Source organism: Pteropus vampyrus, unplaced genomic scaffold (genome assembly GCF_000151845.1).
Source record: "Pteropus vampyrus isolate Shadow unplaced genomic scaffold, Pvam_2.0 Scaffold116, whole genome shotgun sequence".
In the NCBI taxonomy this organism is placed as follows: Eukaryota; Metazoa; Chordata; class Mammalia; order Chiroptera; family Pteropodidae; genus Pteropus; species Pteropus vampyrus.
Genome location: NW_011888897.1, coordinates 2,187,255 through 2,207,667, shown reverse-complemented (window position 1 = coordinate 2,207,667; position 20,413 = coordinate 2,187,255). Strand labels below are relative to the sequence as shown.

Genomic DNA, 20,413 nt, shown 5'->3' with positions numbered 1-20,413 from the left:
GGGAGGGGAAGACAGGCCAGGAGATCGGGAGGAGAGCACCAACGGAAAATGAGGACAGGTTCCCAGGCTACGGGGGTTCCTGCTTTAGGCTCCAGTCTTCTCCCTTCCTCTCCTCGCCTCCTTTCCCTACATCTCTACTTTCTTGGGGCTAGTGGGGAGCAAAAGGGTGCACGCTGTGAAGTCAGGCCTTGAAATCGCCACGAGATTTGGCGGGGGAGCGAGGTGGGAAGAAAAGAGAACTGTGACTAGAACTCTGGCACCAGCCACAAATGGCTTCACCCAGAGGCAAAGGCAGCCACAGTGACACTTCCTCAAAGCGAAAGTGAAAGAAAGAGAAGTGGGCCGAGGACAGAAGGAAGAGCAACCAGCAAAACACGTTTGGAGAGACCTTTCTTCTCCAGCCAGGACCTTGCAAACAGGGAGGCCGTGGAGAAGGGCAGCCGGTGCGGGGGGCCTGAGAGCAGCCTCCATGGGGATGGAGGAGGGGTGGTGCCTGCTGCTCTGCTTGGCTCTGTCCCGAGCGGCAGACACAGGTGAGTGGGGAATAGGCTGGAGGGAAAGGCTGGGCTAAGGAAGCACCCTCCCTGAGATTCCAGAAGGGGAAAGGGGCCAGGGTGGCTTCCAATCACCTTATAAGCCCAACAGGAGAAAGACTCAATGGCTGGCAAAGGAAGGAACCAATTGTGTTGGGGAGAGAGGCTCAGACCAGTGGGGGAAAGGCCAGAGGAAGAAAAAGAGGGGCCTCCACAGTGGAGGCCACTGAGGGAGGGGCCACTGTCCTACGGGAGAAGGGGCATCTTCAGAAGAGGAAGGGGTTCCCCAGCTAGGAAATCACTAGGGATGTGACCCCGGAGTTGGGGGAGGGGAAGGCCACTTCTAATGGCAGAAAGTGGAGCATACCTGTGGACTGGCTCTGAAACTGAGATGGCTGCCAACACCCCTAGCAGCACAAACATCCTGTCTCCTCTCCCAATGGCAATTTTGCTCACTTATTTGCTTTTGCTGAGAATTCTTTTGACTGAAGAGGTTTTCATCCGATGATTAGAAATAAAAAACCATAAACCCCTCTGAGCAAGGAAAATCCAGGACCTTAAGTAATAATTCACACCAAGTATGCACCTGGAATGGCAGGTGCTTCCCAGAAAGCTGTTTGTGGGGATGATTAGAGAAGAGAGGGACATAGAGATAGCTAGGACCCTGGAAGACAACTTCTACCCCTTGAAGATTCCACAGTTGGGGCAGGCCAGGGCGGGGCAGAGTATAGAAATAACTTTCTGGGCAGGAGGGTGTAGCTGCAGCCCAGCCTTCTCCCTGCAGCAGAAAGCCAGTGGCGGCCAGTGGATGTGGTCTTGGACTGCTTCTTGGTGGAGGAAGGCAGGCATCGTTCAGGTTTTCCTAGCAGCGAGAACATGGTGAAAGCCTTGCTGGTGCTGAGGCAGGTGCCAATGCTGGACGATGGCTCCCTGGAAGGCTTCACTGATTTCCAAGGAGGCACACAGGCCAAAGACGGCTCACCTGTTACCTTTGAAGCCTCAGGTAAGAGCCTCTGCCCTGTGTGCCAGTCCTTCCGGGCTCCCTCCACTGGGACAACCCAGTTCCCAGTACACCCACCCACATCTGCTTCCCACATTCTCAGTCCAGCTCAACCTCTGTGCTGCCCTTCTCCCCCAGTGAACCTGGTACAGATTCCCCAGGCTGAGGCCTTGCTCCATGCCGACTGCAGCGGGCAGGAGGTGACCTGTGAGATCTCCCGCTATTTTCTCCGGGCCAGACAAGAGGCCACTACTGAGACAGCTGCATGGTTCATCACCAACATGCAGATATCTGAAGGGGGACCTAGCGTCTCTATAGTGATGAAGACTCTCAGGGATGCTCACAATGGGGCTGTCTTGCACCCCACACTGCACCTACCCCTGGGCCCGCAGGGAACTGTGCAGACTGCAGGTAAGAAAATGAAAAGGAGCAAAAAGAAAGTTTTATTTTTTTAAGTGGTCAGAGATGGCAGGATAGAAGAAGGCAGGCAACAAGTCCATCTCCATCCACGTCAGTCATCTTAGGGTGTCCTCTAGGCCAAGGTCCTTTCTTCTGAAAGACCCAAAATGGGGATAATTTTCTCCTCACTGTGTTGCCTGAGGAGCTAAGACGTGTGGTGCTCTGTTCCTGTATGCTGTTCATAGTTGTCTTACTGAACCAAGCAGTTTTCTTTAATGAAAAGTCAGCCTGGTCTGGTGCTTCAAGATGATTAGAGCAAAACACAAGAATGCAGAATTTGCTCATTATCTCTTCTTAGTAAAACCCAGCCTTGCCCTTTCCAACCCAATACCTCCCAGAAGGCACAGGAAATTGAGAACACAATGGTAGGTTTCTCTAGAGTTCATCAAATCCAATATTTTGCCTCCAAAAAGAGACACCCAAGTCCAAAGATTAGGGGGCTATGATCCTATCCTTAGAAAGCCCTAAAACACTCGACCTTTCTGTGGTCCAACCTAAATTTATCCTGCTACATTCGAAAAGAGGGGTTCTCATGTCTGTCCAGGGTCAACCACAGTCCTGGCATAGCTAGATACTCCTTTTTTATTTGGGGATATTTAAAAACTATAAAAGGTGAAATAATAATAATGAACACCTGTACATCATTCATCTAGTTCCACCGTTAACATTTTTTGACATTCTCTCCATAGATAATCCCCTAAAATTGCAGAAATCTCAACACTTCACCCCAAATGCTGCCATGCATAACATGTGTTAGTCTGTAAACATTAACTCCTTCATAATCACAAAACCATCTCAGCAAACTAAGGTGGGGAGTTGTCTGCCGTGGTACAGACAGTAAGGGGATACAGCATGTTAAGAATTTAAGAATTGTTCCCATCTCCCCGCACCAACTGCTTGCTATGCCACTGAGCATCGTACTTAAGTATCAATAATTTAACCTTGACTCAATGATACTGTCAAGTATAAGGTCCAAATTCAAACTTCTCCAGTTGCCCCAATAATGTTCTTTATAGCTTTCTGGTTTTTTTAAGTCCAGGATTCAGACGACGATCATGGATTTCATTTAGTTGTCTTGTGGCTTTCACCTCCTTTACTCCAGAATAGTCTTTCATAGCACTGACATTTTAGAAAAGCCCAGGCCCATTGTCTTGTAATGTATCCCATCACGTGGATGTGTCTGATTGTTTTCCTCATCAGATTTAGATTCAGCAAGTTTGGCACAAATACAACCACTGTGTGCTTTTTAAACTTACTCCTTTATAGTCTTCACAGCCGCCTCGCCTTCAGCAGATGAGCTTGGCAACACTAACTGACGTCTAAAGTCACAGAGCTCTTACATGGAAGAACCAGGGTTCCAAAGATTGTTCTGCTACCTCAGTAGTTCTTACCAGAGTCAGCACAGCAGTAACCCATAATTTTGCATGTGAATTGCCCTAGTGAGGAGTCCATAGCTTTCATCAAGTTGTCCAGGGGCAATTCCAAATGAGTTAAGACTACCACACGTGCCACACTGCCTTTCCACAGCCCCATTTCTTTGTGGTTCTGTCCGATGGGAAATGAGCTCTATTGGCCTCACTGTCCAGGAGGGGAGGCAGGGGCAGGTGTATGTCCACAACATTCCCACAGCTCAGAGATCAGGTGACCTCAAGAGAAAGCAGTCCACCATCACCCCTCTTTCTCTCACCACAGTGGAGTTCCAGGTGACAACACAGACCCCATCCCTGAATTTCCTGCTGGGGTCCTCAGCCACCCTGCATTGTGGCTTCTCAATGGCACCAGGCTCGGACCTCACCAGCGTGGAGTGGCGGCTACAGCATAAAGGCAGTGGCCAGCTGGTGTACAGCTGGACTACAGGGCAGGAGCAGGTCAAGCGGGAGGGCGCTACCCTGGAGCCTGAGCAGCAACTTACAGCTGGAAATGCCTCCCTCACCCTCCCCGGACTAACTGTGAAGGATGAGGGGGCCTACATTTGCCAGATCACCAGCTCTCTGTACCAAGCTCAACAAATCATCCACCTCCATATCCAAGGTGAGGTCAGGACTTGGTTATCTGGGGTAGAGGGGAAGGGATAGAAGTGTTTTACAGAATGAAATCTAAACACAAGGGTGTTTCCTGACAGACTGCATTCCCACAACCTAAACGCATCTCCACCTTAGTAGTGCAGACAGCATTCGATTACATCCTGTCAGACTCCAGAAGTCCATGGAGAAACTTCCCAGCCCTAGTTGGCTGTCTCCAATCACCCCAGTCCTTTTGCAGCAGCAAACCAAGGAGGGGCAGTGGGAGAAGGATTTCATCACTGATAACCCTTCAAAATCACTGGCTTATAGTGATCAGAAGCAAGCCAACCTGTAGTTGGTTTTACTATTGTTATTCGATTACCTATAAAAGATGTACCCCTTCATGGCCTGCATCCAGGGTAGACCCTTCCCCCACCTATGAAATTTCCTCCACAACTCATCTCGCTTTCAGCAGGAAGGAAAAGCTTTAGGCTCCTCTACTGTCCTGTTGATCTCTCTGGAATCTATTCATTCTTTCTTCCAGCTTCCCCCAAAGTACAACTGAGCTTGGCAAGTAAAGCTCTGCCACTCACCCTCATCTGCAACATCGCCGGCTACTATCCTCCAGACATAACTGTGACGTGGATCCGAGAGGAGCTGGGTGGAGCCCCAGTCAAAATCTCTGATGCTTCCTTCTCCAGCCTCCGGCAAAGCCAAGCAGGCACCTACAGCATCTCCTCCTCTCTGAAAGCAGAACCTGGTTCTGCAGGTGCTACTTACACCTGCCAGGTCACCCACGTCTCCCTGGATGAGCCCCTTCAGGCCAGCACCTGGACTGCCCCACCAGGTACTGGGGTCCCCTTCTCTCCCCACCTCTATTCTGGGCTCATGGCTCTCCTACCACCAGATCATCTGTGGTGTTGTTCTGTTTCCCACCACGCTTTGTTCAGAGTCCTGTCTTCTTCCTGAGACTTTGTACAGGTGCCAGGCACCAGGCAATGTGCTGAGAGGTGGAGATAAAGGTTGAATAATTCCTGGTGCTGCCCTTGAGGAGCTTAGTCCAGTTGGAGGGACAACTAGGCAGTCAAGAAAGATGACCTGGGTCGGGAGGAGGGCATGCAAACCAAGTTAGCTAGCTCAGGAGGAAGGGAACACCAAGGCAGAAAGAATGGCATGTGTGAAGGCCAAATATAAAACAGCCTGAGGAGGATTTGGGCGAGTGCACAGCTAGAGCCAAGGGTATGTGAGAAAAGGGGGAAGTGGCCTAAAGCTTGAGAGGTAATTATATTTATTGAGCATTTTCATGAATCAAGCACTAAGTACTAAGCACTTAGATGTATTATCACATGGATTATCATCACTCCCATTGTATTGATGAGTGAACTGACACAGGGTCACCTACCTAGTAAATGATAAAAGAGAAAATGTAAAAAATAGGCAGCCTGATGCCTCGACAGCTTTAAACCCTCCATTGCTACTAGTGGGCAGATCCCAGTGGGCTTTCAAGCTGGACTTTCATCCTGAAGCCATAGAAAGTCGCTGAAAGGTTTTAAACAGGAAAGAATCAGCACCTAGAATGCAAACATCAAGGAGCACTGGGCATTACTTGGTGGCTCACTAGGCGGTAAGCTTCCCAAGAACTAAGGTTCTGTCTCAGCTCATATCGCTCCCCAGATATTTACAAAATTCCAGTTTAACCGTCAACAACTAACCTAACCTAAATCTCTTTTGCAAAGCGATAAAAAATGTCCTGATGTAGTAAGACATAGAGAATTCTGTGTAGAGTAACACACAAGCATCCCAACAACCTTGAACAAGTAGTTGCTACTGTGTGCCTAGTTCCTGGGTGAGAGCAGAACATTTGATAGGAGCTCCTTATGGGGACTCACACACACACTCTTTGTCCCTCCTGTTGGTGCGGGCTCAGAGCTGATTCCTGCCCACATCTCTTACCTACAGACCAGAGAACTACGGCCTTTGGAGTCATTTTTGCCAGCAGCTTCTTCTTTCTTGCACTGTTGTACTTGGGGCTTCAGAGATGGCAAGGTAAGAGCCTGGGCACCGTCAGTTCTGCCCCTGACCCACCTCACTCATAGATTAGCCTCTTCTAACCACTTCCCCACCCAGACCAGGGATGAAGCCCCAGTATCAAGTTCCAGCCAGCCCCCCACCGCAGCCCCAAGCTCTTGGGGTTACCCCAGCCGAAACCAACCTCGTTCTCTTTTGTTTTCTCCTAGCTACCTCACCCAAGGTCTGTCAAGACTCTAAGACCCATTGGGTAGCCACTCTCCTGCCTGAGAATAAAAAGAAAGACTAATCACGTTCTCCCAGAAGGACACTAAGCCTGGGCCCAGAGCTCAAAAAAGCCCGGAGAAAAGCATAAAGCAAGCACAGATCACGGCAGCTCTGGCTCTGAATGTGCACAGGCATCTGCCTTCACTGTGTCCCTGGACTAAACAGAGAAAACACGAAGAGGTGAGAGGACAGCAGGAAGGCAGAATGTCCGGGGAGAGGCTGACAGATCTGAGGTGCGGTGGTAGGGAAAGAAAATGGGAAGAAATTAATAAAGGAGCAGGTGAGGGACAGTGGGGCAAAGGGGCAGGGGTTGGGCCACCACACACAGATATTGAACTGTCCAAATAAAATGCCCCTTGTGTCCTCAGAGGCAAAGCTTTTCCACTTCCCAGTCTTTCCTTACACTAAACCCAACTGAGCTGTGTCCCTAAGCCCAGCTGCGAAGTGTTCAAGGCCCTCAGAGGCAGCCCTAGGGTTCCACCTCAGTCGCTCTAACCTGGAGCTGCAATTAAGGTTCTGCTTCTTCAGACAGTTGCCGGGTATTTCAGGATGCCTACAAACTCCTCACTCCCTCAGCTGCAAGGGAGAGATTTCCTATAGATTTCCTGTATTGCCAAGTCAATATAGTGGAACTCAGCATAAGGGAAAGAAACGTCTGAGAAAACCTGCAGTTGTTTTTCAGTGTGAGATGCCCACTCAACTTCCTGTCATCACTTCCTCTCACCAGCACCTGAAGAGTTGGGCTGCTTCAAGTATGAATACTGAGAGCAGAGACCACTTCCTCTGCCAACACATAGACCTTTAATCACGAAGACCACCCAGCACACATAAGCCAGCCCTTCCAGCCTACACCAAGATCAGACTACTAGAAAGAAACACTCTTCTCCTCCCCTCTTTCTTCAGTTACTCCAACCCAAACAACAACCAAGTCAGTGTAGTGGTAGGAATTTGTATTTTTTGCCTTGGTTCAGAATACATGAAATTGGTAAATATGCTACATGCCTTTGGTGAAGTAGAACTGTTATCATTCTATACAAGTATGAAATTGGGGTTAGGAAAAAAGACAAAGAGGCGAAGACAGACACACAATGGAAACCCCACATCATCTCATGGCAAACTGAAGAAGGGGCTGTGGGAAGCTCGGCTTCATCTGACTGTAAAGTCTCAGGGTTTAGTTGCGTATTTGCTCATGCACATAGGTGATAGGAGGGAAGACACAGAAGAGGGTACAGGGTGGGGTGAGAAAGAAAGGAGAAAGGCTAATATCAAAAAAACAAAACAAACAAAATAAAACCAACTACATCTGGTAAACCTCAAAGGGACAGAAACCCAGGAAGTAATTCCTGTGACCGGGCTGGGTGGGCTGAGAGGGTGAATTTGTTCCAGGCTTGGGACACATCGAGGACAGTGGTGGTTCTTCTCCAGCGGTGACCCCCTGCATTAGGCAAGGAGGAGCCCAGAGGAGAGTGGAGACCTTCGAGGGGGATCGTTGGGAGGGGACGCTGACTGCTTTCTTCCAGCTCTTCAGTCCCACCCTGAGGCAGGACGAAGGGAATGTGGGAAACAGGGGTGAAGGGAGAGGAAGGATGGTCTTGTGCAATGAAATGCTGCTGCGTGAAGTGAGCATCCAGACCCAGCCCATTCTGGCCTCAGCCTCTTACTGCTTGCGGAGCAGAGGACAGAAGGAATAAACGGTCATGGGTGTTCCCAGCCTGCCCACCTCCCCTCATACCTGGGTCTATCCCAGTCAATACCCTAACCTGAAGCCCAGCAGTGACCCCCAAGACAGGCTGAGTAGCTCCCATCCTCGGATTCCACTGTCGGCACCCACAAACCATGCAAAAAGAGAAGTAAAGGAAAGGAAGCGAAGTAGAATTCAGATGGGTGCACATGATCTAGGAGGGGAGTGTACTGCAGGAAGAACAAGAGAGGTGGCTCGAGAGGAGAGGTCCCCATGATAGCACAGCAATACATAAGCATGCCTGTCTACAGACTGTCCCACCTCCCACCCCAGGACTGAATTGGTACATATACTGGACTTCTCTAAATACTCGGAATCAGCCAGGACTCAGGAAGATCCTCTTGCCTCATCCCTGTCTTAGGCAAGTATACGGGGATGGTGTAGAGGAAGGGAGCCCCTGAAAGACCAAGGACCCTCACACTCCTTGATCAACAGGAAGGGAAGAAGAGGACCCTCCTTAATGAGAGGGCAAGAAATAGCTTCCTCTGAGCTTATTGTAAAATTAGGCCCTTGATTCCCTGTTTCTCTATAACTAATAGGCATTCTCTCTTTATCTATGCCAACAATTAAAACTAACCGAGAGTCCCAAACTTTGGTATATGAAATTATTTGGTGCTCTCATGAACAGTACAGGATGTCGCAGAAAATGTGGACAAGTGATAGCCCCTTCCAGTTATGAGCTTGTGGGACTGCTTCTAGGATGGGAATGAGAGTTCTGGTATTTTTTCAACTAATACGTGTTCTCCAGGTAGGTCTCTGAAGAACAAAATAAAAGACTGTTAGATCCCTGAAGACGTAGAAAACCTCAGACTAACAAATTAGAAATAACTGCAAAGAAACAGGTTTTACTTTCTAAAAGGGTATTGCACCAGGATCAAGTTGGACTTCGGGCCCACCCACGATCTTCTTCAGGCCTGGCATAGGCCCCAAGTAACCAAGGCAGCAACGAGTGAGCCATCATTTTCCTATGAGATACCGTGGGCTCTAATACTCTTCTCGTCCCCCAATCTTGGCACTTTCTAGGACATGTCACCCCCAGCTACACCTGTCCCCTTCTCTTGGCCTCCAACTCTTTTTGGCTTTGGAGGAATTTAGGGGTACATAAGAAAGGGGTAGGGAGGAGGTGCCAGCTGTTGCTCGCCAGGTAGTTATTTCAAGACTACGCCAGGAACAGCATTTCTAGTATTAAGGGACAGAGTGCAAATGGAAGCAACAGAAAAGGAGGAATGAGCAATGGAGAAGCCCGGGCTGGGATAGAGGAAGGTAGATGAGGAAATTTGTTGAGAGAACAAACAAGAGGGAGAGGAACATGGGTTTGGATGGCAATGGAAAACAGGGAAGCGGCAGCACATTCTCAAGTAAAAAAGTAGACTGGACACAGGAATCAGGAAGTCCCAGATGGAAAAGAGAGAGAGACAGGAGAAAACAAGAGGACAAATTACATCAAGTTACTAGACAGGTCTTTCAGTTATAGATGTCCCATCCCCACGTCTCCCTCTGCCCAATCTAGTGACAAACAGCATAGCCCCACTTCCTCAGAAAAGGAGTGACCATCTTCCCACATATCTTACAGAGGGAAGCCTTTTCCATCAAGGAAGTCCCTTGTCTTTGCCCTTCCTCCCTCCCGAATCAGGTGATGATCCCACAACAGTGATCTCCATACCTCTGTCAGAGCAGCCCCACTCCCCAGGAAGGCAGGCAGGCAGGACTGGGAGGAGATTCCAGGACCTTCCCGCCTCTTCACCCCACCAGCAACCTCAGCGATACTTACTTACTATAACTACCACGATGATGGCACAGATAGCTCCCAGCATGATCATCATCTGAGGAAACATTAACAAAAAATGGGCCCTTGGACTTGGCGAAGAAGGAAAGGAGCCAGGACTAGAGATGTGGAAAGAGAACTTTCTCCATCTTTGGGACAGTGCAAGAAACCACACATTACCCAGGTGATCTGTAGGCCTCTCGGGAAGGGCCCAACCCTCATGCTCCCCACAGCTGAAGTGACTCAGAAATATCAGAGCATCAGCAGCTGGCTCCTTTTTCCTATTGCCTGAAGGCTTTGAAAGGAACTCTAATGGAGGTGCAGACTTTGGATCTTAAGTCAACTGGTTAATTTTTCATTGTGAAGTGTTCAGCTCATTCTTAAATGCTGCTGGCATTTAAATATATATCTACCCTAGCCATTGTGTTGATGTTCAGTATGTCTAAGGAAGGAGCAGATGAGCATTTTTCCAGGGGTCTTTTTTGGGAAAAGCAGCTGGACCAACCATTTCCAAAGCCTCAGGTTATCATCACTGGCCCCCAGTCAGTGGTTCTGAGTACTCTAGCCTACCCTGGTGGCCAGTTAGGGTAATGCAGCTCAAGGAGGCTTTCAAGATTTCTTCCCAAGAAAGAATTCTGCAGGGCAGAGGTCTTGTACCACTAAAGGGAAGAAATGAAGAACCTGAGAGTTTTCTTGTCTTCTATGAGTTGTGGCCCAGGAAAAAAAGGGGGAGAGGACAAGAAAATTCACCTTGCAGTTTTTCCACCAATACTTCCGCTTTAGCTTGGCAGCACTGCTCTCAAATTGTGACGCTCCCACCTGTAAGGCATCAGCTCGGTCATCCAGCTCTGACAGTATCTCGTCCCTCTTCAGGACCTTGTCCACATTCACGCGCATGATATCCACCACCTAAGGGGGGCGCAGAAACAAAGCTGCTAGGCTCTCCACTAGAGACGGGAAAGAACAACGACGAGGAGATCATAGGTCTGCCCTGCATAACTCCAAGGGATGCCTTGCCTCCCGGAGCCTCTAACTACCTCTCTATAAAAAAGAAAAGTTTCTAAACGTCTATAATTTGGAAACTCAAAGAAAAACTTTCCACTTACCTCCTCTACTTGCGCCTGAGTTTGCTGTAGTCGTCTGTTACTGCTCGTATTAGGAGGAGGGCCAGGGGGACCCCCACCTGGGGCAGTCCCTTCTTCCCCTTCGGTAGGCGGCTGAGCTGGAGCAGACCTGTGGAGAGAAGTGGACAGAGTACACAAAGTACCCAAGACAAGAAAGGAATCATGTGCATTCTCACCCAACACCATCAAACTCATAGCAATTAAGTTACTATATGCAATTAGAAGGGGTTCTAAGTCCTTGGCAATACCAAGTAAGGAGATGCAGCACAGAGACAAGAAGCAAAACATGAAATATCCTGTAACAACATTTAGATGGGGCTCAGGGACATTCAGGGTGGCATCAAGAGATCTCGTTTCGGCTACCCTCTGACCAAAACTCAAACACATCCTCTGTCACTATGGTTACAGGGACAAATATTTCAGCCTTGGTCTAAATGGCATTTGCCTGACTTTCAGAAACCTTTCACATGAAGTCAAACTGGAAAACTCCAATCCAGGTTAGAAGGAATTCGTACAAAAGACAACCCTCAGGCAAGCCTACAGACCAAACAGCTCTTTTTTGCAAAGCCTAAATCTAAAAAGCTGATAGATTCTGCTTAAGGGGATCCACTAACTGGTTATGTTTGATGCGATGATTAGTCTGTAAAGACAACTTGGAGAATCACCCAAGGCATAGCCTCTGTAGGTGGAATGAGTCAGGACTGTTTGTTTGCTTTGTTTTGGCAGAGAAGATGGGGATTTCCCTTAAATAGAACTGGGGCCTAAAGCAATTGTGTTAATTATAAAACTGTTCAAAGAGAATAAACAAGAGGCAAAATTAAGGGAAATGGGCCTCTGTGTACATGCATCATATATATTCTGTCTCTTCTTTTTCAAGATTTGGCATCCGGTCTCAGGAGACTACCCTAGTTCCTTATGTCTCAAAGAGAAATCTCGATTTATACTACTACACATAGTGATAATTCTCTTTCACTTAGCCTTAGAAGAGATTAATCCAGTGTGGAGTTTTCAAGATAAACTCCCTTCCATGTCTCAACACATGGAAGCTAAATTCACCTTCTCAAGAATTCCCAGAAGTCTAACCTAAAGACATTATTAGATTTTTCTCTCCCAAGGAAGAAGCCATCAACAGGAGAAAAATCTCTCAAATTTAATAGAAAATAGAAATGATAATAAGAACTCAAACAGAAGCAGAATCTCACAAAACATACCTAATAGGAACAGTCCAAAAGTAAATGATCTAGGGATTAAATTATCACAAAGTTGCCACAAAGGAAATGCCTTGACTAATCACAACAGAAAACCAGAAGTTTCTCCTCCCTAAATGAGCTTCTTTCAGTCTAAAAAAGTAGAGAATAACATCTCAGAGAGGCTATACTAGCAGGTTACGCCCTATTCATCCCCATTTAAGGAATTACTTTCTCATTTCCCTCTAAGGTACAAAAGTGGCAAGAAAAGAAACATAGCCATGGAAGCCACAAGACTCTTGTGCTACTACTGAGCTAAGCAATCTAGCTCTCTGACTGAAGATAGAAGCCACTCATTTGGTCTTGGAAGCAGTCCAGGATGGTGGCACCAATGACAAAATTAAGGTCAGAGACCTCGTGAGGCCCTGCTAGTCACCATACTTTCTGCATCTCCTTCCCTTCATCTCACATGGGTGCCACTAGGAACCAGTCAGCTGCAAAGGATCCTGCTTCCAAAAATGAAAACAAATGGAATCTTAGAACTTGGCTAAAATGCATAGAATATCACATAGTAAAAACTGCAGACATCAAGTAGAGAAAAAGTGAAATGGTTATAAAGTATTTGAAGGGACCATTCCATTTACTATTTGCTGGGAGTTGGAAACACTCAGCAGTAAAAGATCCAGGATAGTTTTAACCCTTATGAACATAAATAAATCTTCTCTTTTTGTCACCAGCAGAAACAGCACAAATGTATCTAGGACCAGGACCAGACTCCTAGCAATAATAAGAAATAAAATCTCTATTAAACAGATTATTTCATTTGTCTGGCCATAGTTCTCCCTCAGGATCTAGAGATGGGGGGTGATGTTGAAGATGGTCAGAGACTAAATTAAATGTGTTGGGGGACGGAAATCCTCAGCTCTATTTCTCTTCCAAATACTTGGCTAAGACTCAGTGACAGGAAAACATCTCCTGTAAGGGTGGCTTTAGGATGAATGACTGCTTGGAATCACATGGCACTCACTGCCTCCTGAGTCTTTCTAAGCTACTCACCTGGCGCCAGAGAACTGGCAGATAAGTTTCTGGAGCTCTGATCACTGGTAAGGTGGAGGGGAGTGGGTAACATGTCACAGTTGGAACGAGAGACATATACAAATCCAGAGATTGCAGGACAACACAAGTTACTAAGTGGCGGGTGCACCCATGACTGTCTTTCCATAGGCCGTATGTAAATTGAATCAGACAACAAGAAAGGACCTCAAGCCCCCTACCCCGTGACTCCTTGCCCCACCTTCGTCCTCTCTCGGGTTCCACTATAACAAAGACCTGAATGAGGTGCCCACCAGAAGAGAGGAGAGGGTGCAATGAATGTGGGACCACCGCGCCCCTGCCCGGCCCGTGGGGTGCTGGCTGTGGCTAGTGCAGAAGTGGAGTGCTACCCCCATCCCGAGGTGGGTGGCCAAGTCTGGGGGTGGCGCGCGGTAGTAGTTCCCCGCGTAGCTGCAGCTGCTGCAATGCGCCATTTTCCGTCCTGCAGAGTCCGGCACTGGGGTGAAAGTTGGCAAAGAGGTGTCCGGCCCCCAACAGCAGAGTCAACTCACATTTCACTGACAGAGGGTCCGTCTCCTCTCCCGAGGCTGCGGCGAGACACCCGGAGAGGGGAACGCTGCAGCTGAAGTCGACGGAACTGCAGAACTCTGCCTATAGCAAACAATTCGGAGCTCCAGCTGCAGTGAAACTTACTGCACCGTCTCGCGGGTCCCAGTCTTTAATAGCGCCAGCCACGCCTTCCCGATAAAATTGACAATACAGCAGTCCAATCCACTCCCGGGACAGACGCCAGTCCAGAAGCAAATTGGCCAATCAAAGCTGTCCTTTTATCCGGACTCCGGCAAGGAGCGGTTGTGAGGTTCATTCACTGACCAATACAGGTAAGGTTGCTTTCCTGTCTAACTAAGCGACAGGGCGGGGTGGAAATGTGCTCCAGCCCCCTGGAGAGGCGACTCGGACAATTTGAGTTAGGCCTTTTGGGGGGGGCGCCTCCGAGCCAATCGCTGAGCAGTTTCTGAAGTCCGGGCCCGACCACGGCCCCCGGCGCCGGCAGCTCCAACCAATCGCGCCGCTACCGCCGACAGCCGTGGGCGGGTTCCCGCCACAGCTAGTGGCCGTAACTCCAGAGTCCCAGGGGAGGCGTTGGTTCAGCGGTCTACGCACAGTCCTTGGCACCCAGACCAATCTGGCGCTCCCCGCCGCCTCCCTGCCTCTGACAAACAACTCCGAGGAGGCAGAATCTATCAAAGCACATCCGCAGGCTCTCGGGGCTAAGTTCCCGATGCGGGGTTCGGGCCCGCCAAAGCAGATATGAAGGATTCGTCCATGCGTTTCTTTCCACATTGCCAACAAGCTCCTCACGTATTGTATCCTACATTGAACTTCCCGCCAAATCTGCTTCTGTCCCTCCCAGGTAGATTACCACATAGACTCGGTTTCCCAAATCGGAAACCTGGAAACCATCCTAGACTTCCTCCCCGTTCATTTTTACCCCTCCTCTAATAATTCGCCAAGTTGAGTCGATTGTTCCTTCTTAGTATTTCAAGAATTTTCTCCCCTTGTCTCGCTGTCCTATTTTAGACTATTATCCCTTGCCTGGACTCCATCCGTTGTAAAATGCACCATTATTTTAGTCCCGCTAAGAAAAAAGATAACAAACTGTGATACAGTGCTTTCTTATCACTTAGAATTTTTATATTTATTGAAATTGTAGATTTATATATAGGCTTTTATCTTATTTCACTCGTGCATACATAAAAAGGAAAATAGAAAAGAATAACATAACAGTATTCCTAAAACTTCACATTCAGAGGCTGACTCTTATGATTCATTTTGCTGTTGTTGTTAGTTCATATCTTTTATTAACCCATATACAATTACTTGTCTTCTGGTTTGTTGAAGCAATAGGTCAGACAACATTTGCCACAATAATGTTTGTCAAAGTGGCTGGCCATAAAAACTCCAGCACTCCAAAAAGAAACCCTGTTAGTAGTTATCTCCCATTTCTCACCCCTGATTGCATCTCCTGGCAACAACTAATCTACTTCTGTCTATGTGGATTTGCCTATTCTGGACATTTCATATAAATAGAATTATAGAATATGGAGCCATTTATGACTGGCTTTTATTTGCCATAGTGTTTTCAAGGCTAATCCATATTGTAGAATGTATCAGTATCTCATTCTTTTTTAAGGCTAAATAACATTCTGTTGTATGGATATACCACATTTTGTTTATCCATTCATCAGTAATAGACATTTGGGTCATTTCTTCTTTTTGGTGTTTATGAAAAATGCTGCTATGAACATTCATGTAAAACTTTTGTGTAAACATGTTTTCCATTCTCTTGGGTATATACCTAGGAGAAGAATTGCTCAGTCATGTGGTAACTCTATATTTTCCTTTTGGGGAAACTGCCAGTGTTCCAAAGTAGCTGCAACATTTTACTAAAGGCTAAGTCTTAGCTGTTCTTTAGTCTTCTTCATGATCTGACTCTTGCCTCCATCTCCTGCCCTATCTTTTGCCTTGCACATTAGCTCCACCAGTAAATACAATTCATAGCTTTCCCATACACGTCATGCTGTTTCTCGCCCCTGGACCTTTGTTTCTGTTTCACCTGCCTGTAAAGCATGCTGGCCTCCTTTAAGACAACTCGGCAATGGGCCTCCTCCAGAAAAGTCTTTCCTGACTCCACATCTGCTCCCCCAGGAAAAGTGTCCCTCCTCTCTATACCTATACACATAGGTATTAACAAACTTTAAATGCCATGATATAATGGATTTTATAATCATGCTTCTTTGTCTACCTCCTGCACTAGATAGAATTCTTTAAGTACAGGAGTTGGGTGGTTGTTGTGTTTTGTTGGTATCCCTAGGGCCTACTGGTGACCTTTAGTAAGTGGCTATTGAATGAATGACTTTTACAGATATTTATCAAGGGCCAGTATACAAAGATATCTAATATACCAGACATTAGACTACTGCAGTAATCAAATATGTGCAAGACAGTCCCTGCCCTCAGTGGGGATGAGGCCTAGCCAATGGGGAAGATGGACACAGATGCATAAAACCAAGCAAAATCATAAAGCAAAAATATTGAGTTCAGAGGCTCAGCCAAATCAAAGTAAAAGATACCTTAAAAAGCATTCCCTTGCTTTCTTTCATTTTCCAAAGCAATGGTCCTCAATCTTAATTTAGAATCTCTTGGGGAGCTTTTAAAAATATGAATGTTTAGGATCCTAGCTCAGATTGATTTTATTGGTCTTGGATGGGTCCTAGTCTTTTTTTTTTTCTTTTTTTTTTTTAAGGCTCTGAGAAGTTTTCTAACCTGTAGCCAGGATTGAATAGTTCTGATCTATGGGGTTAAAAAAAAAAAAAAAAAAAATCTAAGCTTTTCATCTTGGCTTGACTCCTCCTAGTTACTTGGCATTGTTTTTCTATCCAAACTTATTGCCTATTATTAGAGAAAGACTACTATGTATTATTGATCATTAACTTAGTCCTGTGGACCTGTGTCAGTAGTTCCCACCTTTGTTAACACCTTATGTCCCCGTGATAAAGCTGCCCCACCAATTCCCCTTACCCATCTAAATTATTTCCCGTTCTTCAAAGCTCCTGCCCATAGATGTTACTGTTCATACTTAACATTGATTTCCCATTTCCATCAGCTGAATTTTCTAAGACTTAGTTCAAACATCATCTTTTCAACAAATACCTTTTCTGACAAAAAACTCTCATAGAACGCTCTAATTTTCCTATGCAATTATCATATTCAAATTCATATTGTGTTTACATACATATCTCTTAAGTAGAATGAAAGCTGCCGAGAGTTAGGAATCAATCCTGACTTAGTGACTTATGTCCCTCCAAATAACCTTGTATGTAATGAATAGTTCAGTATTTATGGAATGAAAATGTTACTGGTTCACACTAAAACAAGATTGTTCTGTCCTTGAAAACAAGACCTTTTGTATTTTCACAGTAGTAAGCATTCTATAAATGCCTGTTGAAATGAACTATCAATTTCCTTTTCACTAATAATCATGTATTCTACTAAAATATGTATATATATTCTTCAGAGCACCTTGCACTTAAGCAGTCGCAAATATTCGATTTTCTCCAGTCCCACCAAATCATGTAAAGTATCCCAGAGCCACATATACTTCATACCAACAACTCCATTCTTACATCCAGCTGCTCTCCAGCCATCCCTTTGAAAATTCACTCCCTGACACTCTCATGTATACTTTTCCATGAGACCCAGGATCATAATACACGTTCACATATACCCATTAACTCATTTCTGCATAACCCACTTTTCATTTAACAAATACTTATTAATCTAGCTTCACTTCTGTTGTGCCTACTAGAAGACATAGTTCCAACAGATGTGAAATGTTATTGAGGTAGACACAAATATGGCTGTCAAAACATCCTCACATCCCTATAACTGCATGCTGCTTACGATCCAAAAACAGAGTTCATTTCCTCATAGCCTTGAATCTGGGCTGGCCTGTGGTTTACTCTGACCAATAGAATGCAGCACAAGTGACACCATGTGACTTCTTAGCCTATGTCTATCAAGCCTTCCAACTTCCATTTTCAACTCTGGGATCAAGCCTCCATGTAAAGAAGTTTGGGCTAGACTATGGAATAATGAGACTGTGGGAAAAGAATCTCAGCTACCCCAACGAAGGTGCCACACTTGTCAATAAAGACATCTTAGACATTCTAGCTCCAGCCAAACTCCCAGCTGAATGCAATATGACTGACCCCAGTGCACACTAAAATGGAGGAGCGCCCTGCTGAACCCGGAAAACCAGGAGAGCATGAAGTAATAAATTGTTTTCAGCCACTAAGTTTTGGGGTGGATTTTTATGTAACAATAGATCATTGAAACAAGAACTTACTTGAAAGGATCTGGATCAAATAAGAAACCTAATCATCCTCATCCCTCTACCTTCAAATCCCAACTTGTATCTGTAATTCATTTTCTTTAGTTTGCAATACTACTTTTATAAATAAAAAGTTAAAGTCATTTTTAAGACATATTTTCATTAATTTCTTCAGATTTTTCTAATTCTTGACAAGTACACACACACTCCAGAGGAATGTCATTACCATTCACTTGTCAAACTCTACTAAATTTTTTACACGTATAGTTTCATTTATTCCTCACACAACCTTATCTTAAAGTATTTTATTATTCCTACTACTTGACAGGCTAAAAGAAAACTAAAGCTTATAGAAGTTAACTACTTTGCCTAGGGCCCCCTGAATATAGAGTGGTAGAGCTTGAGTTTAAACCCAGACCTGTCCTTAGGTTATGTCCTTAATCAACCAGACTTACCCTATCAACCTAAAAACCCTCCCAGTTAACACAAATAGCACTTTAACCGACTTAAAAGATTTCTTTAAAAATAACACATCAAATACTTTCCTTATTTCATTCTGCAAATATTTATGGAGAGCCTCACTATTCTAGGCACTGGAGACATACTAAATTTAACCCTAATCAATACATGATTCTAGAAACTAGCAAAATTTGTCTCAATTGAGTATTGCCAACTTTAATATGATTCACAGCCAAGTAAATTATGAAAAGCAGATGGTATCATACTTTCACTATAGCTAAATCTACCTTGCAATCTTCCAGCTCAAAATGTGTTCCCTCACTGTGCACCACTGATCACTCTTCTCTTCCCTCAAAATGTTCTACCACTTTTTTCTCTCCTTACTGAAATCCAACCTCTTCTATAAAGCCTCTCCTGTTAGGCCAAATACTTATCTAGGTCATTTATTGTCCACATCTGTGGTGTCCAAACACAGCTAATTAAAACCACCTGAGGGTTTTTAAAATTATAATTACCTAAAATTAGAGACCTTTTAAAAAAGCCTAGAAACAATCTAAATGTCTATCAGAATGGAACTGGTTAAATCATTATGGTACACAATGTGAAGATATAAAATACCCAAGTTAAATATTAAGTGAAAAGGCAAGGTACAGAACTGTGTGCATAGAATCCAATTTTTTAAAGGAACTACATAGTTTATAATAAAAACTTTTACATGCACAGTATATGTTCAGAAGGAATGAAAAGTATCTTCTAAGTGGTTGTCTCTGTGAAGGAATCCAAAAAAACAGGCTGTGAGAAAACTGATTTCATCTGATTACCTTTTTAACTTTTAAATTTGCATTTTATGTATGTATTTTTTGTAATTATTAACACATACACATATAGATGCACGAGACTCAGATCACAGATCTTTGGGGGTAGGGACCAGGCTTTTGAAATTGTTAAACTACTGAGATGTTTCTGATGATCAGTCAGCTTTAGGAACCACCCATGCAAACTACTCATATGGCTCATATCAATTAATGCCTCATATTAAAGTATACATATGAGACTATATATTTATATCCCTAACTAGAAAAGCACATGGGGATGTTGGAGGGGATATATTATACTTCTTTTTTTCTAGTTCTCAGCTCTGAAAAGGTACCCAATAAACATTTTTTGATGAGAATAGTACAGAAGTATAATTCCATTTTTCTCTTACATTTCATTCCGGTGTGGAAGGGTTTTTTAAAATACACTTAACATTTAGCATTATGGGCCAGTTAAAAATTACCACTTTCAATACATGAAACCCAAATGTCAAAAAGTGCCAATAATAATTTTTTCTTTTTTAAAGGCCATAGGTATGGTTAGACTGCAAAGGGCAAGTGGTGAAGTCCAAAGACTGTAAGTCTTAGGGATGAGTCAGATGTATACTTGAATGAATAAAAGTAACATCTAGAGGAAAACAGTGTGTGGCTAACAAATTCCAAAGAAGCCTCATTTTATTACGGAGAACATACAAATCCCTTTCTTCAGAAGGAAAAGTCCTGTTGCCCTTTTCCCGAGTGATAGATAGATGTGCCTCTTCCACAGTCCCCAGCTTTCTCTTCTACCGGTACTTTCCATGTCGGTTAAAGTGTTTATAGAGATAGCTGATCCGTTTGTTAAGGTTATGCAGGTCATCAAAGAACATTCGATTTCCAACCATTTTCTTCTTCCGGATACAACGCTGCAATTCATTCCCCTTCCAACCTCGAAGCCATCTGGGGCCCTTGATTAGTTCTTTGGGGTGCTTTTCAAAATTCCCTGTGTAATGTGAGAGAACGTGTAAGTTCCAAGACAACCCAGCCTTGACTAGCTAAGCCGTCAGCACACAGTTGCACTTTTCTGAGCATCACCTACAGTCAAGGCA

The 20,413-nt window shown here is 45.1% G+C and overlaps 2 protein-coding genes across 8 annotated transcripts in view; one reads left to right on the top strand and one right to left on the bottom strand.

Annotated features, from left to right (window-relative positions):
• Window positions 1-14,627, bottom strand: part of VAMP1 (vesicle associated membrane protein 1) — a 38,763-nt gene extending 24,136 nt beyond the window's left edge. Inside the window, exons 1-5 of one of the 6 annotated variants that reach the window (XM_011365882.2) lie at window positions 13,712-14,626; window positions 10,903-11,029; window positions 10,547-10,705; window positions 9,803-9,854; window positions 1,954-2,085 (exon numbers count right to left, since the gene is read on the bottom strand). In XM_011365882.2, the coding sequence (XP_011364184.1) occupies window positions 2,066-2,085; window positions 9,803-9,854; window positions 10,547-10,705; window positions 10,903-11,029; window positions 13,712-13,713 (360 nt within the window). In that variant the 5' untranslated portion in view covers window positions 13,714-14,626 and the 3' untranslated portion in view covers window positions 1,954-2,065. Of the gene's footprint in view, window positions 1-1,953; window positions 2,086-4,835; window positions 5,094-7,223; window positions 9,403-9,802; window positions 9,855-10,546; window positions 10,706-10,902; window positions 11,030-13,711 lie in introns of those variants that run through there. The other 5 variants (XM_011365884.2, XM_011365881.2, XM_011365885.2 and 2 more) reach the window with 5 other exon arrangements.
• TAPBPL (TAP binding protein like) lies at window positions 11-6,665 on the top strand. Of its 2 annotated transcripts, none has more exons than XM_011365878.2 (7): window positions 11-533; window positions 1,321-1,536; window positions 1,672-1,944; window positions 3,685-4,023; window positions 4,540-4,842; window positions 5,955-6,041; window positions 6,233-6,665. In XM_011365878.2, the coding sequence occupies exons 1-7, from the start codon at window positions 470-472 to the stop codon at window positions 6,310-6,312; spliced, it is 1,362 nt and encodes a 453-aa protein (XP_011364180.1). In that variant the 5' UTR covers window positions 11-469; the 3' UTR covers window positions 6,313-6,665. The 2 variants fall into 2 exon arrangements, with proteins under 2 accessions (XP_011364180.1, XP_011364179.1); XM_011365877.2 differs by having other exon boundaries at window positions 1,318-1,536.
• Window positions 14,628-20,413: the final 5,786 nt, after the last annotated feature.